At 46.8% G+C, this 18,505-nt stretch overlaps 1 protein-coding gene across 6 annotated transcripts in view; it reads left to right on the top strand.

Moving 5' to 3' along the window:
* The window catches only part of TTLL12 (Tubulin tyrosine ligase-like 12), a 457,993-nt gene that overhangs the window by 158,763 nt on the left and 280,725 nt on the right, over positions 1–18,505 (top strand). For all 6 annotated transcript variants that reach the window (XM_075882498.1, XM_075882503.1, XM_075882499.1 and 3 more), the window contains one exon: positions 3,203–3,338. In XM_075882498.1, the coding sequence (XP_075738613.1) occupies positions 3,203–3,338 (136 nt within the window). The remainder of the gene's footprint in view (positions 1–3,202; positions 3,339–18,505) is intronic.

Raw genomic sequence — 18,505 nt, forward strand, 5'->3', positions numbered from 1 at the left:
TTATTGGAAATGTACTAGGCTACCAGTGGCACATACCCACTCTAGAGCGGGTATGTGCCACAGCAGATGCGAGATGGGCGATGGCGGTACTTGGAGACGCGGATGGACAGACAGACTTGCAGACTAATAGACGGATGGACAGACGTGAGGATGTACAGACAGATGGACAGATTCACGGACACACAGACGGACGCATGGATGTATATCGTATTACCATATGAAACCAACCTCGATCCGAGGAACACGCATTGACCTAGTATTTGCAAATTTTCCACTGCAACCTATACAGGAACCGCTTACCCTTCATGTCACGGACCATAAAGCTATCATAATAAAAGGACATCACAAGCCATCCATTGTCTCTAACAACAAATAAGAGTTGCTTTCTATATATACACATACAGTGTTTCTCATAATGTCTTTACATGATGATTGACTGGGCAAATCACACATGAAAGATTCACGGTTTTACCAAGGATTCTCTCCGGAGCTTCGCTCACTCGTCATCATTCACCCCGTGAATATGCTGCGATTTTTTTTATGTTTAGGAAACTGTATGGTTCTCAGAGCTCAGTAGCTTGAGTGCGTTTTCGTCATCAGTAGCAATATAGCGCCAAGAGCGTTCGTTGGGCGCTCTCTTAAGGTCATCGCCTCTTGCCTCCACAAGACTGTACGTGCTTCCACAGGGCTTGGTCCCATGTGCACATGTGCTTATCTCTTCATTCGGGAGAGCATCACTTTGTCCTCTGCCACAGCCGCGTTTATGAAAGAAGCGCTCGCACACGAGTAGTAAGAGTCGCAACAGTTGTTCGTGCTCGTCCTGTGCGCACTTGTTTCTTACATCTTTCTTTCTGTTTGAGTGTCACACTTTAAATGCTTAGCTGTGACAGTTGTTAGTCCATTACGTGCATGCTTTCTGCTTGAGGTGCAAGCTGCAAATTTCTAGCTCTTTGCTGTCATTACAATTTGTTGGTGTAGTATTCATTTTTTTGTCCTTGTGGGAAAACGCTCAACAACAAACGTTCAGCGTTCTTTGAGAAGGCATGTTTCACTTTTGTGTTATATTGATTCCTAGACAGAGAGATTAGCCATATGTTTTTTTCTCGAAAGAACCGGCATGTCTTTGCGGCCTGAAATTTTGTCGTTGTGAGGAGCATTGACTGTTCCACGTGGGATTGCTGTGCAAGGGCAAAGCACATCTTCAGTGCAGACTAGCATTTCTGCTTTGCATGAGACATATTGTGCACCATTTTGTATTCCATTTTCCTTTTTTTTTACACGGAAGTGTTTTTTTACTTGGTGCACCACGACTCTGTGACATATTTTCGTCATGGATTTTGCGCTGTAAGGTATTCAGAAACAGATTGAAAAGGGAAAAAAAAAAAAGAAATGAGAAGGAAAAGATCCACAGCGGGGCGTCAAACCAGCGACCTCCTGCTCCTCAACGCACAATGCTAACCACTAAGCCATTATGTGACCCTTCTCCAACTTACTAAATGCAAGCCATTTATACATACCATGTACCATCGGCGATCCTCAGAGCTTGGCACTTCAGCGTGTTTTCGTCATTGGTAGCAAGATGGCATGACGAGCACGCTTAGTGTTTGCACGCTCTAAAGGTCGTTGCACTGGGCCACCCCTCACGTCGATGTGCTCGCGAGCCTCCGCATGGCATGGTCAAAGTGCTCATGGATGTTGTCTTGCATAGTGGCTTGCTCGCGCGCGCTTTTCTTGGGATTCGTGTGATCTGTACACGTTGTGCTCCCACAAGCAAGTTTGCTTTGACATTACAGTAGCTTAAGAGAGCACAAACTTTACTTCGCCCACTTCCATGGCCGCTTTCACGACAGGAGCGTGCTCCACACACACGAAGAAGTAAGAATTGTGACTGTTGTTCACACTCATCCAGGTGTATATTTGTGCGTTTGTTTTATATGCCTTTCTTTTTGTTTGAGCAGCGTGGTTTAAGTGTTGAGTTGTGGCAGTTGTTTGTCTGGGCTTGTTCTGTGTTTGCTTCTTTTGTGCGTACTTTCTGTGTGCACTGCAAGTTTCGAGCTCTTTCGTTCTTTACATTTTTTGCATGACTGCAGCAATCATTCCTTAGCCCTTGTGGCCAAACAATGCTCAGTGAATGCTCAACCACCTCTGTGAGGAAACATTTCACTTTCATGTTACACCAATTTATAAAAAAAGGAATCAACCACGTTTTCTCTCTATCTGCAGTCATAAGGCAGTAGTGCTTCATTTATTGAAATCCCTGTGTAACCTTTAATACATAATTAGTACATTATTTTGCCAGTTTTGCACCAGTCAAGCAAATGAGGTGATTCTGGGTATAACATGCCAAGAGCAAAACCTGGTTTTGATACAAAGTTGGAGAAGTTACGGCTTTTTAGAGCCTTGTAGCTCCAGAAAACCTCAATTTTTTCAGTTTTGATCTGAAAATTAAATTTAAAGGGACACTAAAAAGAAGCAATGACTTAGTTTATATTGATAAAGTGCACTCTGAGAACTCTAATGCTACAATTTTCACTGTTATATGTTCATTATTAGCAAAGAAAATCAATTTAGGAGTGTAATTTGTGTAATTTTTTTAAGTTTTGGGCCAAAATCTCCATTTTTGGCATAACAAAATTATATCTTTTGTATTTTCGTGACATCGGATAAAAACTTTGCGAAACTTCTTATGATAGGGGGGTCTACGGCACGCACAGATGACAATCTACTTCTTTTTCATCGAGTAGAAGCTATGGACGACCCAGTAGGTGCCTTCAAAATTTACTACTTCACAGTGTTTAGTGCAAGAATTTCATGGTGGCGTCTCCACCTGCACCATCTTTTCGCGTGTTCATTTCATTCCACTTTTCATTTCTGCTGATAAATTTGCCAGAAATGAAAAGTACCTGAACCGTTGACCATCCGTTGCACCAAATCAGCTTGCAGCAACAACCACTGTCCCTTATGGGACATTTACAGAGACATATGTGACTAGTAGTGGACTGGGCAACCTAAGCTCATTTGGGGTCACTGCACATACTGAGGATGCGTTAAGTAGTTTAGTTAAATTTTTGCCATTAAATCTTAGAATCATGAATTCACCCAGCATTTCGAACGTCTCAGCTAGCTTTCTCTATTATAGTTAGTTTAGAGTGGACTCTGAATGAGGGGCATGAATCACCTAAATACTAAGTGTGGCTTTCAGTGTGTACCTGGTGGACCATGCATGGACCTGTCGTCCCCAGCAGGCGAGGCAGCAGCTGCGGGAGATGCCGCGACTGCTCCACCGCATGGCCCAACTGATGGGGGTACTCCTGCCCCCAGACTACACCCTTGGCCAGGTCAGCCATTGTTTTCAGCTGTACCGACGCTGCTAACAAAGTCCATAAGAAAGTTTTGCCAGTAATGAATGTGGGCTGGCACAAGCTCAATCGTGGCAACTCTTACCATGACTGTCCATATTTTATGTTTTCCCATAAATGTGGAAGAAGAAAACTCGCTGGGTCCCCTGTGCATTTCTTGAGACGACTCGAAGTCCATCACCTTGTTCTTCTCGGTAGTAGACGTACTATGAGGGAGTAGGAAACATGAGCCGTGGTTTCACGTGCCACTGCCAAGTGCCGTTTCTGTTTTCTTTCTCAAGGTCGCACAATCTCCGGATTCGTTTACTGTCCAAGGGTGCTACGACAGCATCGTGTCGCATTACGTCACTCCAGAATTTGGGATGTCATGATGATGTCACCATTTTAGGGGCGAAGTACCTTAAGGTCGAGGCTTGTCCGTTGGCATTGTTGTGCGCCGTAGCTGAGCACATGCAAGGTACGCCATGATGATGACGCTGATGATGATGATCACAGAAGAGTTGTGCATACGATTTAGGACCAATGAACATTGAATATAACTGTACACTGCATTGTCATTCATTTTCATGCGTGAGTGGTCAGTGTCACAGATGATTTACTGTAACACCGAATGATCCCACTGCTTCGTCCACTCATCCTCATTCACTTCGCTTATATGCTGTCCTTTCTTTTCCATTCTGTGATGTCATACCGTGATGATTTTTTAGGTCACTCGTCCTTGGTGCTTGAGGACATTCATCACTGATGGTCAAATTTCCTGTTTTATGAGGCATCTGAGGCCTCACTATACCTGTCTCACCAGAAATTGCACTATGCCACTATTGCCACTGTGCATGGCTGTGTTTGGAGTGCCATATTTACACGACTGTAGGTCAACCCATTTTATCTAAATTTGAAATACGGAGTTGGGAGGGCCAGACATACAAATTGAAACTGAAGCTACAGTCGACTCTCGTTAATTCAATCTAAAAGGGACTCCGAATATTGTTTGAATTATCAAGGATATTGCATTATCAGAAGTCACATATATGACTATGGGTAAGGCGACACATTGTTTTTTATCGCATGTAAATTTTTTTAAAGTGTTTTTAAACCCCAACTGCACCCCGTGAACAGAAAGCAAAGGTGTACAATCCACGAGTTTATTGTCCATTTATTACTGATCAGACCTTTTAAAGAAATCGTGAATTGGCCAACTGTCTATTTGCTATAGGTGCCTTCAGCACAGAGCCCTCTGTACCAGTTGAGAAGCATCTCGGTTTACTATTCGTGTGCTTCAACTATAACATTTGTTTATTAGCAAAGCGTCTTTTTGTTAAAAGCCTGAGGCACTTTTTTTTTTCATTTTGAGACGGTTAGGATTATATAAGCACACAAATTTTTTGAATAGTAATAGGAAAGCAGCAGATATTTTCCTGTGTGAAACTAGAAGAGGTAATAATTAATGCAAATGATGAAGTTTGAGTTGAAAAGCTTTTAAATACATTGAAAGGATAGAGGGCCAACCAAAAAATTGAATTTTGTTTGAATTAACTAAAAGTATGAATCATCAGTTTAAATTATCATGAGTCTACTATAGTTCCGATTGAAGGTCGACTTACTATGAAAACCAAAACGATAGTGAAATCAGGTATGGTGTGGCGTGGTTACGAAATTATGTACATGCTCCGCCTCCACCTTCAACATATAGTACTGGATTTTTAGTGTACAACCAACACCCTCAATAGCGATATGCAGGTTATTTATTTTTTAATGATCAATGGATATTGCTTCGAATTTAGGTTGTCTGTAAAGCTTTCAAGTGCTGCTGTGAATTCATTGTTCCACACCGTATCTTGAGCTCGCCTTATTTTTCCCAGGGACGTTGCAAATGCATTTTGTTTATGAAACTTGTTCACTTTTTTTTTTTTTTTGTAGGATGTTAGAGAGGTCAACTTGCATTCGAGTCGACATGCAATCATGTAAATACGGCACCTAGCACGATCAGCTGCATATTGCTGTATTAGCGAGCTGTTGGTGGCTTCATTTCGATGAATTGCAATGGTTGGTTCAACGTGCAGCCTGCCTAAATGTTGCAGAAACAGCATGAAGCGAGACGTCTTTTTTTTATGTGCTTCAAAAGAAATTGCAGCATATCCATGAAATTAATGATGATAAGTGTGCAAAGCAGTGGTACTGTAAATCATTCGTAATGTTGAGCACTCATGCATGTAAATGAGTGACAAAGCCGTGTACATTTACATGAAAAGTTTATTGACCATAAATGGTATGTTGTGTTGCATTGGGAATTTCGTTTGCCTTTATTATACTATTTTGTGGTATCAAATCTAGCCTTAAGTTGGCAAAGAAGACGTCTGTGCCCATTCCCCTGGTGGTTGTTGGTTGTTTCTAGTCATAGGAAATGCATTGTCGGGCACATCGAGATATCATATACTGTACAAGCCAGTCGTTGTTGATGATTGTCGTATTTATTGTCATTGTTTTCATCGTGACGAGCGTCTTTGTCATGGCGTATAGTAAGTACCTTGCATGTGCTGTGCCATGGTGGCTGAGAAAGAATGTGTGCTCTAAAACATGATTGTTTTTCATTGTCATCGAGGGATGGCAGCAAACACGGCTCAACCACAAGGAGCTTTGCCCCTAAAAGTTTACAAGCTCTGAAAGAACAAAGTCATATGCAGCAGCAACTAGAGCACGACATGTTTAACGTAAAGAGGTTTAATGTGGGGTATTATTTAACATTGTGGGATCTGAATATGAGCACAGGTTAGTCAGATGAGCAAAGAGAGCATTAAAAGACAAAGGGACACTTTATTACGATGGAATAGTGAATGTGGGGCTAACATGTATTACACGAGCGTCAGCATACTTGACCGAATTGTCAGTCAAGCAGACTCACAGACTACAATCGTGCAGCATTGGGCGGCAGGCTTCGATAGTGGGAACGCAGTAGGGCTTGCAGGATGGCCTTTGTGACAGCAATGGCACTGTGGTGGGTGGTGTAGGTGATGTAGCACAACACCGAGACAATGTGCGGTCACAGAAGTGCATCAACATGTCGGGTATGGCCAAAGCTCCCAAGACAGTGCCGGATCATGGCTCAGGCTCGGGCATAGCACCCCAGCATGGGCCCGATGCTACGATTCCTGCTCGGGACAAGGTTCAAGCCGAGGACGAGATAGCAGGGGTCATGGTAGCTGTAGCAAGGCCCAGCTCGGCAGGTCACGACGATGGGAAAAACTGGTATGATGCCCGGTGCTCCATCTGCTCTTGTTGAGTGTCATTGTCTTCTGACTCATTCAGCCAGCTGCCACTGTCATGAGTAAAAGGGCATGAGGCACGTGCCAATCGGTGGAATGCCGTGATGGGGCACGAGGCCTCTATGGTTTATGTTTCATTTTCACTTACGGCATTAGTTAGAGGAAAGCCTGTGGTGCGCGATTTGAGCTGTGGTGGAAAAATTCTACAAGATGAGGTGTCATTGTGCTTCAATAAAGTGAAATGCTGGGCCAATTGGTAAAACATAATGTGGAAATATATAAGCGCACTAGGTCTTTCCTGTCAAGTGCTTTTCCTTATATTTTGTGCACTCGTATATTTCCACATTGTGTCATTGTGCTGTGGAGCGCCGAACAAAGATAGAAGAGATGGCGTTGCTCTCGTAGCGAAGGCTTTGGTAACCTGTATCTTTAGGTAGCAGCATTAGGGAGCCAAAAAGCAAAAGCATTCATTGACCTTGGTAGACAGCGAAAGACGCCCTCTGGACCTGTGGCACCTTGTAACAGCGGCACCTTGTAACCTGCCGCTCTTCATCATTTTCACAGGACAGCTGCGACCGACTATACAGTTCTGGAGTGGGACAGGGATGGTTAAGCCTAACCTGCCAAGGCCCATGGCAACCGGGTTACGAATGAAGAAGATAAGTTGATAGTCAGGCGGACGTGGGCCGCCGCTGACAGCTGCGAAATGTCTTCAAAGATTTCGACTATGTGACACTTCATTGTCATCACAGGAACAGTAAGACATTCCACTGTTGCGTGATCGCATAAGAGGAGCTATAGATTAGGGCGAAGGTATTGAACTTGACTTGGGTCAGTGTTAGCTTTAATTTCTCTGGATAGCCGATTATTGTGTGCATGTTTGTCTTGCGGTAACTTTCAGTGTTTGTTTCCTCTGTTAGCATTGTTTGATAAAGTGTATTTGTTTTCTCACCACAGTCTCCTGTCTCTCTAAATCGAATGCTTTGCAAGTGCTGCTGAGATAACCGTGACAGCTACACTTCTTCGCTCGAGCGGTTTCTCGTGGCCTGTGCACAACACGCACCTTTCTTCAACAGCCCTCCCGCCAATCACAGGGAGCTCGTCAACTTCAAGTTCGGCCTTGTGCTATGCATAAAAGGGCACGAGGCTCGTGCCAAACAGCGGGATGCGGCGGTGGTGCGCGAGGCCACAATGGTGTGCACTCCTGCCAAGTCCATGTACAGGATTGGTTGGAGGAAAGGTCATGGCGCCCAGCCCGAGCTGTGCTGGAAAATCACAGAGAAAGAAATGGCGCTGTGCTGTGGAGCTCCAAACTGCGAAGACCATAGAAGTCGGTGACAAAAGCAGTAGCAACTCGTTTCTGGAGGCTGTCGGCGTAAAAGGCCTGGGGAGTGACCGTTGACCTTCGCAGACCTGAGTTAGGCTGTCTGGACTTGCCGAACCTCTTTACCGCAGTTCTTGGTGGGCATACAGCGCTTCCGATTTGTGGCAGGACAAAAGCAGCCCGCATCAACAGTCATCGAAGTGCCCCGTCAGCGAAGTGCCCCTTCATCGAAGTACCCCGTCATCAGTTTAGCCGAATCTGGCTAGGCCAAAGACGAAAATGATGGTGACAGTGGCAAAAAAGACAAGTGGCTTGCTGGGGAGGAGCAACCACTGTCGGCCTTCAGAGCTTTCAAAGGACATCGGCAAGAGACGCGATGAACTGTCGACTCAGCAAAAGGCACGGGGTCGACGCGAAAACTAAGATAATTTAGTTACCAAAAAACCATATTGGCTAGCTACCAGCTATAGCTAGGGTTGACCCATAACCTGACTTATTGTTTGTTTTGGTTGCGGCATAGAGCCGAGTTTTGTGTGTGTGTGCGTGTTAGATTAATAGTAAGCGTTGGAATTTCCCATTCTTTGTTAAATGTTACATAAAGTTTGTTTGTATTGCCACCACGGTCTCCTGTCTCACCCCTCTATCCATCATTAGCAATTACCCCCAAGATTAATTGTGACAACCTCGCAGCATTTGTTTGACGATAGCTGCATAGGTGTACAGTCAAGCCCGCTTATAACGAACCTGAGTGTGACGCGGCATGTGTTCGCTGTATCCCAAAGTTCGTAGTAAATGAAACACAGCTTTTAAAGAAGTTGCGAGTGAAAACACAACCCTCTTATTGCCCCAAAAAGTTCGTGATGCATGTGTTTTCAAGAAGAGAAGCAATAAGAGCGGTCTCGAGTTCATTTAAAACGGCAGGGTGCTCGTTCGCTGAGGCCCATGGCATAAGCTGCATGAGGCACTGGCTTCAAAGTTTCATCATTCTCGCAATCCGATTCCTCCAAATCGCATCGCCACGTGCTTCTTTCACAATGCCCCAATCCATGCACGGTTCCGCAGTGTCAGCATCATCATCGGCCACAATTAAACCATCGCAACAGATGTTCCACCTGCTCTCCCAGGTCGGAGTCGAGGACACGCGGCCACAAATCGCCGCCCCATTTCGGAAGCTTCAGGCTTAGCATCGGGCCCGACGTCGATGAAGTCAACCTTGCGAAAACAGTTTCGCGCGCATGTAGTCGTCATCACCGCCCACGAAATATTCACCATCTCCACAGCTGAATACAGGAATTCACGAAGCGGCAAGTTGGCTGCCAGGTGGTCAACAGCTATAAGCAAGCGCTCCGCAACACGGCACCTAACGCACAGATTACGCTTAAGCCAAGCGGTCACACTTTCGACATTTGTTGAGCGGCACGAAAAAGTGTGCTAGTCCTCCCGTTAGCCATCATGACCACACACGCACAGCAAGAGCGAGCAAGACGCGCACACGCGACACACATGCCAGAGCGCGTGGAACAGTTCTGGGCCCGTTTCCAGTCAGAAAACGAAACTGATTCGAGCCAGCGTGGCGGGCGTCGCGGAGCGGTGGAGATGAGCGAAGGGGTTATGATCGAGAGAGGTGAGCAGACTTGCGAGGGAAGGGCAAGGAGTTGCGATAAAGAGAGGGGAGGATGCAGCAGGAGGGCGGCCTTAAAAACCAAAACACATGGGAAGGAGGCAGGTTGGGTAGCTTGCTTGAAAGGTCCGCGAAACTCGCACGTAGAAAAGCTTGGATAGAATGCATGGCCGCCTAAACCAGTGTGCGCGACGGTGTTTGACAAATCGGTGGCTGTGGTCAAAAAATCGTTTCGTTGCGCCAGCGGGTTTGGGTGGCCTCACGAGCTTTGATATTTCGCAATTAGTTCTGCGCAAATAACAGCCATTTTGGCGCTTCCTCACGCGCGCAGAAAACATGCTGAGTTGAGTGCGAAGTAAGCGTGAACACGTCCTAAACACGAAATGAATCGCAAATTATCAGTCGGTGGAATAGCGTACGCGCGTGCACTAGACGCAGACTATCGGATACAGTCGGTGGCTGACAATGTTGGCAAATGGTCTGGTCACTCCAGGCCGGCGACGCCAACGACAGTACCAGCGATCGAAAACGGGGTAGATGACCGACCGGTCTTCGAAAGGTCGGTGGCAGTGTGAAAACACTAGCCTTGTCTGGCGATGCGGGGTTCTCAGAGCAGCAGGCGAACAAAGGACGGAGGGGTGCATAACAAAAAGCGGTTGGGGAGAGCGGCAACTAAAGGGGCGCGAAGGCTGGGTCGGCGTTTAACAATAAGAATATATGGGCACCTCGCCGATGCCTGATCGGTGGTTGAAATTGGTTTCCCAGTGTGAGGGATAAGGTTTGGGCAATCACGACAACTTAAATAAACGTTGTCGAGACTGACGAAGACATTTGCAACTTGAGTTATAAGGCTTTAATGCCACGAAAAAAAAAAACGATAAAGAAGCTTGGCGTGTTACATGGCAACAGCGAAGAACTGCCTTAAGTACGAGCACGACACACGTTCCCGAAAGACAAGGTCTGACGCTTAGCGTAGTCCCCCACTGCACTACACAAGGTTTGAAACACTTCACCGTGTGACGTCGAAGGCAGATGAGTCGATGCGTTGCGTTGCGTCTTACGCCGACATCAGCGATGCCTCAGGCATGGTCGAAGCGGAGCGTGAGGCAGAGTCGATGTGTAGCAAGCACGTCCCGGACAGCCAGTAGTAGGCCCAGGTCTGGAAAACGCCCGGATCCGAGTACAACGGACCGGCGCCGGCTGCTGGATCACACGGTAGAAGGGAGCCAGGCTCGTGCGGACCACAGGTACAGGTAGGCTTCGGGACCACGACCCGACGAGCGCTTCAGCCTGCCACTGTTTCGTTCCGATCCTTCTTCTCGAACGCCCCGTCGTCGTCTTCCTCTTCTCTCTCCCCATGGCTTGGCTTGACTTTGACGACACGATTCCGCCTTTTCCTTGTCTCATCGTCATCTTCGTCGGCGTACGGCACAGCACAAACTCACAAACATCGCGCACCAGATGAACCTACCGCGCATATCATGACAAAAGTCCCCCCTTTCAAAAGTTTTTTTTTTTTTAAAAAAAAAAAAACTGTCCAAAGTGCGCGGGAGACAAGACTTACAACAAACAAATGTACAGAACTGTTGCACCAAGAGAATAGTCTGTATGTGAGAGTCCCTAGGCATATGGTACATTATTACATTAATGTGGTATAGCTAGCACCTACACCTGTAGCCTGCTCATATAATCAGCACCTACGTTCTTCGTAGCGCTTGAGCATGTTTATGTGAAACATTTTCGTGGTGTGCCCAAGGTCCAACCAATAGTCGTGGTCATTCTTTTTTCCTGTAACCGGAAATGGCCCCTTCCAGTGCATAAGAAGCTTGTTTTCCCTGGTTGGGAGCAATATAAGAGCCCGGTCACCAACTTTGAGCTGTCGGGTTTTGGAGGTTCGGTCATAATACTTCTTTTGCGAGTGTTGAGCTCGGGAGAGATTCTCTTGAGCCAGCTTCAAGGTGCGTTCAAGACGTTCTCTCAGATCAAGCACGTATCCGTAAGTAGTCTTGATATCTTCCTCTAGGTCTTCCCCGGTCCAGAGTTCCTTCAATATATCCAGGGGTCCTCGGACGTGCCGGCCGTAGATCAGTTCAAACGGCGAGAAGCCCATACTGGCCTGAGGTACTTCTCGATAGGCGAATAACAGAGGCGCAAGAAATCGGTCCCATGACTTCGGCTTCTCTTGGCACAACCTGCGCAACATCTGTTTCAACGTGCCGTTGAACCTTTCGACCAAGCCATTGCATATCGGGTGGTAAGGCGTCGAGCTCAAATGTCGAATCGCAAGCAGAGCATTCACCTCTTCCATCAGGCCTGACGTGAAGCAAGATGCTTGATCACAGAGGATCTCCCGTGGAAATCCTATTCGAGAGAACATCTCCAGTAGTCCATCTGCTACTGTTGCCGAATCAATTGCGGGCAAAGCCACCGCGTCCGGGTACCGAGTGGCGAAATCCACAAGGGTAAGAATGTACCGATTACCCTTCTTTGAAATCGGCGTCAGAGGTCCAATGATATCAACGGCCACACGTTCGAATGGCGTGTCAATCAAAGGCATTCGTCCAAGAGGCGCCTTGCCTACTTTGCCTTTGGGATATGTCCTTTGGCATGCGTCGCATGATTTTACGAATCTTCGTACCTCCTCCTGTACACCGGGCCAATAAAACGACTCCAAAACTCGGTCCTTCGTCTTCTTGATACCCTGGTGACCAGATATCGGTGATTCATGTGCCAAGTGCAACACATGGACACGCAACGCCTTTGGAACCACCGCTTGTTGAACTGATTTACCCGGAGTCAAGTGGTAAACGCGGTACAAGATTCCTTTCTCGAACATAAATGAGTGGTATGTGGCTCCTTTACCGCGGATGAGGGTGTCGACTTTCGCCCTACAAACATCCAGCGACCGGTCTTCCTCTTGTTTTTGGCGAAATGACTCCTGTGTCACCTCTAAGTTTCCAAATTTAGCAGTCGTGAGCTTCCGGCGATGTCCTTTGCTTGAAACACCAACCATGACTGTGCTCTTCGTCCCGCATCCATCCTTGGATTTCTCTTCAGAATTCAATGCCTGATTAGTTTCCGACTTCAGGCCCGCTGACTCCTTCCACGTTGAGTCGGGGTCATTAGCGTCACGGGCGCCGGGAACATTTCCTACGATGACATCGTAAAGTGGCGACGCCATGCATTTGACTATCGCATTTCCGGTGAAATAGGGCGATAGAATCCGTACTTCTGCTTCCGGTACCTCGATGCAACTACCATCGGCCAATAAAATAGTGGCGGTAGTACCCGTCAGCGCATCATCGGGAACGAGGGAACGTCGCACGACCAGGGTGTTGCTTCCAGTATCCCTCAAGACTGATACAGTATGTCCAAACACTTCTCCCTGTAACACCGGCAAGTTTCGTGTAGCTGTTGCGGTGCGCGTTCGGAGTGCACTAGCAACATATTCATCTTGTGATGAATCATCGGCACATCGGGGCGTCTCGGACTTCTGGTCAGTAGACACGATGCAAGATGTCATTTTCTTTGACCCGCCGTTGCTTGGGCATGCTCTTGCATCGTGGCCGGGCTTCCGACAGTGCCCACAGAAGACTCGTTGGGGTTTCGTGCGGCAATCAGATGCTCTGTGGCCGGGTCGATCACAGACGAAACATCTAAGAGGAGGCCGGGTATAAGTAAATCCTTCTTGCTCCTTGGGAATGTTGTTTGCAGACTTGGTACGAAATACCAACAAGTTTGTTTGCCGCTGGGCTTCCAAGAAGGTATCAGCTGCTTCTGCCATTTCTTTTACCGTCCTGCATTTCTTCTCCCTTAGAAAAAGTGCCAGGCGATCGTGGCAGTTATTCAGAAACTGCTCAGCTACAATGAGGTTGCGCACGGATGCAAAGTCCTCGTCCGTTTCCGACATTTCCAGCCATCTATCGAAGTAACTCTGTAATCTCGTGGCGTACTGTTTACCAGTTTCGCCGTCTTCAGGCTTGCTTTGCCGAAACTTTTCGCAATAGCCTTCGGCTGTGAAACGAAACCTCTGGAGCAAGGCCACTTTCGTACTCTGGTAATCCATTGAGTCTTCTGGCGACAGACGACCGAAGACTTTCAATGCTTCCCCACTGAGGCATAAACTAAGCGCTGTCGCCCACTTCTCCTCAGGCCACTCTTGACCAACTGCTACGCGTTCGAACCTCTTGAGATACGCATCGAGATCGTCACGCCCCTCGTCAAACACTGGGATCAGGTTGTGAGGATTGATCAAGCACGGGCGGCTTTGACTCCTCTCAGGTTCGCGGTCCCGCGCTGTTGGCTCTCGGCTACCTTCAACCGCAGCTAGTCGAATTCGCAGTTGAAGAGTTCTCTCTTCTATCTCCAAACGTTCCTTCGCCGCCTGCCTTTCCGCGGAACGCTCTTCACGCGCTTGCACAGATTCCTCATGAGCCCGCTCTAACCGCGCGTCTACCCACGTCTTTAGCTCGGCTCCTTGAAGCCCCATGCGTTCCGCTAGCGTTATAAGCTCTTGCTCACTCATCTTCCCTATAAATTTCAACCCAGTGCAAACGGCTTCGTCCTGTCGCGTGGACGCCAATTGTGAGGGATAAGGTTCGGGCAATCACGACAACTTAAATAAACGTTGTCGAGACTGACGAAGACGTTTGCAACTTGAGTTATAAGGCTTTAATGCCACGAAAAAAAAAAAAACGATAAAGAAGCTTGGCGTGTTACATGGCAACAGTGAAGAACTGCCTTAAGTACGAGCACGACACACGTTCCCGAAAGACAAGGTCTGACGCTTAGCGTAGTCCCCCACTGCACTACACAAGGTTTGAAATACTTCACCGTGTGACGTCGAAGGCAGATGAGTCGATGCGTTGCGTTGCGTCTTACGCCGACATCAGCGATGCCTCAGGCATGGTCGAAGCGGAGCGTGAGGCAGAGTCGATGTGTAGCAAGCACGTCCCGGACAGCCAGTAGTAGGCCCAGGTCTGGAAAACGCCCGGATCCGAGTACAACGGACCGGCGCCGGCTGCTGGATCACACGGTAGAAGGGAGCCAGGCTCGTGCGGACCACAGGTACAGGTAGGCTTCGGGACCACGACCCGACGAGCGCTTCAGCCTGCCACTGTTTCGTTCCGATCCTTCTTCTCGAACGCCCCGTCGTCGTCTTCCTCTTCTCTCTCCCCATGGCTTGGCTTGACTTTGACGACACGATTCCGCCTTTTCCTTGTCTCATCGTCATCTTCGTCGGCGTACGGCACAGCACAAACTCACAAACATCGCGCACCAGATGAACCTACCGCGCATATCATGACACCCAGGTAGTCGGCAGATCGTTGACTCCGTTCGCTGTAACCGATCAGCGGCGCTCGGAGACGTTCGTTGTAAGTGCGATTTTATGCCATTGAACCAATGTATTCTTTCACGGTCATGCGGATATTGTTTGTTTTAAGTGGGGCCGTTATATGTGGGCTCGACTGTGTATAAAATATCATTTCATAAAGTACAGTTTTATTGAAACAGCATTCTGTCTATCTTCTACGAAAGTAAGTGCTGAACAAGTTGTTTTGTGAATTATTAACTGTATGATGCTCTTATTTTTGCCTAACTACGTTAGTATGTCGGTTTTTATCTTTATTTTTGTATCAGCGAGGGAAATAGAGAGTACTCTAAGATAGTTCGCTCCTTAATGGAGCCAAACACCTTAGAGCATTCACTATTTTTATTAATCAAAATATTTCTAGCATCACAAGGGTTCCAAAATAATTATTCAGGCCCTTGAATGTAAATGCAACTTGATTCTTCACTGTACTTTAGCATGTGAGGTCAGCTGCTACTGAGTACTCCCAGGTGCAAGATTGGTTACCTGCTTCAGAGTGCTCCAAAATGAAAATTTTACTGCTCCAAAAATTGGTCAATATTTGAAGACTTTGGTAGCATCACTGGAGCCTAGCATTTCAGCATTGTTGTATGTCTTACCATGTCTGCTGATAACTGCATAGGTGTATTTTGAAGGTTATTTCTTAAAGTACAGTGTTCTTTTTCTTTAATAAGGTTTCTGCTTATTTGCTACAAAAAGTGATCGCAGAACAAATTGTTTGAGAATGCTCAAGAGTGATGCGCCAATATTTTTGTATAATCTGGTGAAACAAGGAGTGCTGCTGAGATGATTGACTCCATGAGATTTGCATTGAATCAAAATATGCCTAGCTCTTCATAGGAGCCCCTAAGCAATTATTCGTGTACTTGAATGTTAATGCAAACGGCTTCTCATTGTACTCCAGGATGTGAAGTTAGTTGCTCCAGAGATCTCCCAGATGCAATTTAAAGCGATCCAAAGTGCTTCAAAATGAAAAGTTTTGCTGCTGCAAAGTGCTACGAAATGGAAATTTTGCTGCTCCCAAAATTGCTCCAAATCGGGAGACCTTGGTAGAATCACTTCAAGTAGGCAGAAATAAATAAATATCTTGTAATCAGTTTCGTCGTAAGCGTGTGACTACGCTATCGTGTCTGTCTGATGGGTATATATTTGAACGGTAACTAAATATAAATGTCAGTTGAAAGTTTGCACTTGTGCCTGTCTTCTCTTCCTATGTCCTTGTCTTTATTTGCACACACCAGTTTACCTTGAAGTGTGAACTAACTCGCCCAGCTTCAAGTTTTACTGCCCTCATTCACCTTTCATAGCACGTGTAATTGTGAGGCCGTGGCTTGTGTCGAAAAAGGATTTCCTCCTTACTAATCTTTGAAGCAGTTATGATTGGCAAAGAAATGGCTGCTTGCTCGGGTGCACTAGAGTTGAGTTGAACAGCAGCAACAAGGAGCCGTCATGCCAAACTCAGGAGAACCCACTGCTGGCTGAATTGAAAAAGTGGATGCAATCACACCAAAAACAATGGCACCTACTTCACAAAAACTTCTTGGACATGCCCCCCTCCCTCCTGGTATTAACGAACATTTTTCTAGACAGAAGCAATAAGCTACGCTGCTTGATTGTCTCCTTCATATGCATGTAAAACTGTCTTCAGGATTGTCTGCCACTTTCGACTGACTCTACCAATCTTGCCAGTCAAGTGATGGCTGTGTGATGATGATGAGTCAGGTGATGCTGGCTACGTGTGTTGGACATGTTGCCCCCTCCCCTCTGCTGAAAAATCTGCAGACGACGCTCTTGCAAGTTGCCGTAGTCATGTTCGTTTAGTACAAAAATAAAGAAATTTAAAACCAAAATCAGAAAAAAGTAGAACGCCTCACTGCTTGTCCATGTATGAAAGGCACTGTTACCACAAATATTAAGTGTTCTGAATTAGTTTCCTCCTGCAGTAACTCTTGGTTTTAGCATATTTACTTGCATAATTTCAGTCGTTTTATCCTTTATTTTCATCATCATCATTATCAGCATGACTACGCCCACTGCAGGTCAGAGGCCTCTCCGATGATCCGCTAATCAACCCGGTGTTGTGCCTTCCATTGCCACAATATACCTGCAAGCGTTTCAATCTCATCAGCTCACCTAACTTTCTGTCTCCCCTCCGTGCGTTTCCTTTCTCTGGGAATCAAGTCAGTTATCCTTAATGGCGAGCGGTTATCCTGCCTACGTGCCATGTGCCCGGCCAGTGTTTCTTTCTTCTTGATTTCAACTGATATCCTTAATGCCGGTTTATTCCCTGGCCCACTCTGCTCATTTCTTGTCTCTTAAGGTTATACCATCGCTCGATGCGTCGTCCTCAATTTTAGCTGAACCCTTTTTGTAAGCCTCCGGTTTTCTACTTTATAGGTAAGTACTGGCAAGGTGCAACTGTTATATACCTTCCTCTTGAGGGTTAGTGGCATATTACTATTCATGATTTGAAAATGCTTGCCGATTGTGATCCACCCCATCTTTATTCTTCTAGTTATTTCACTCACATGGTTTGGCTGTGCGGTTGCTACCTGTTCTAAGAAGACATACACATTTTCAACTTCCAGCGTCTCTTCACTTATCGAAAAGTGCTGTTTTCTGCCGAGACTGTTGCACACTGCTTTATTTTTGTGCATATTGCGGGCATTCGTTATGCGCTTCTCATATATGCATTATTAAAATCATCATCCGTTGGGGTCCCTGTCCTCATCTTCACTGGGTGTCACCACCATCATCATCGGGTGTGTACGCGCTTGGACTCAGATTACCCGTTCGCTGCTGAGCCCTTGGGCTGACTAAACGCTGTCTCAACCCAGATGTCATACGTGGTGGAGGTGAATTTTCGGTCCTCGGTCCTTTCCCACTTTCGCTGATCGCCCCCAGTGTCTGGCGGCATGTCACAGAACGAGCCTGCCGGCGCTGCTGCCATCGCTGCTGCTATCTCTCCCCGCCGTCTTCAGCCGCGTCTTTTGTTTACGTACACAGCCACTAGCGTGATCCCCCTCTCTTCGCCGGTCTTCACGAGGAAGATGTGGAGGACTGGCTGGATGAGTACAGCTGCGTGAGTGTTGCTAATCGCTGGGACGATAGCGCCAAGCTCCATTACGTCTCTTTCTACTTGACCGGTGTGGAAAAGACATGGCATTTCAACCATGTCATTTACTTACCCGACTGAGCGACCTTCCAGCACCAGCTGCGACATGTTTTTTGGACACCGGCCATTCGTTCCCCTGTCGCGAAGAGGACTCTCAATACTCGCCGACAACATCCCGGCAAATCTTACACTTCCTACATTGAGGATGTGCTTTCACTGTGCCGGCGTGCCAATTCATCTATGCCGGAATCGGACAAAGTACGCCACATCTTGAAAGGCATTGGACCTGTTGCTTTTAATGCCCTCGCTGCGCACAATCCAGCTATCATCGCTGACGTCTTCGCGACATGCCAGCGCCTTGATTCGCTCGACTTCGTTCTTCTCAAACCATACATTGGCGACCACCAGTCTACGTCTCATGGCCTTCTGCGTGACCTCATCCGGGACATTGTACG

The sequence above is a fragment of the Rhipicephalus microplus genome, unplaced genomic scaffold (assembly GCF_043290135.1).
Source record: "Rhipicephalus microplus isolate Deutch F79 unplaced genomic scaffold, USDA_Rmic scaffold_12, whole genome shotgun sequence".
Lineage (NCBI taxonomy): Eukaryota > Metazoa > Arthropoda > Arachnida > Ixodida > Ixodidae > Rhipicephalus > Rhipicephalus microplus.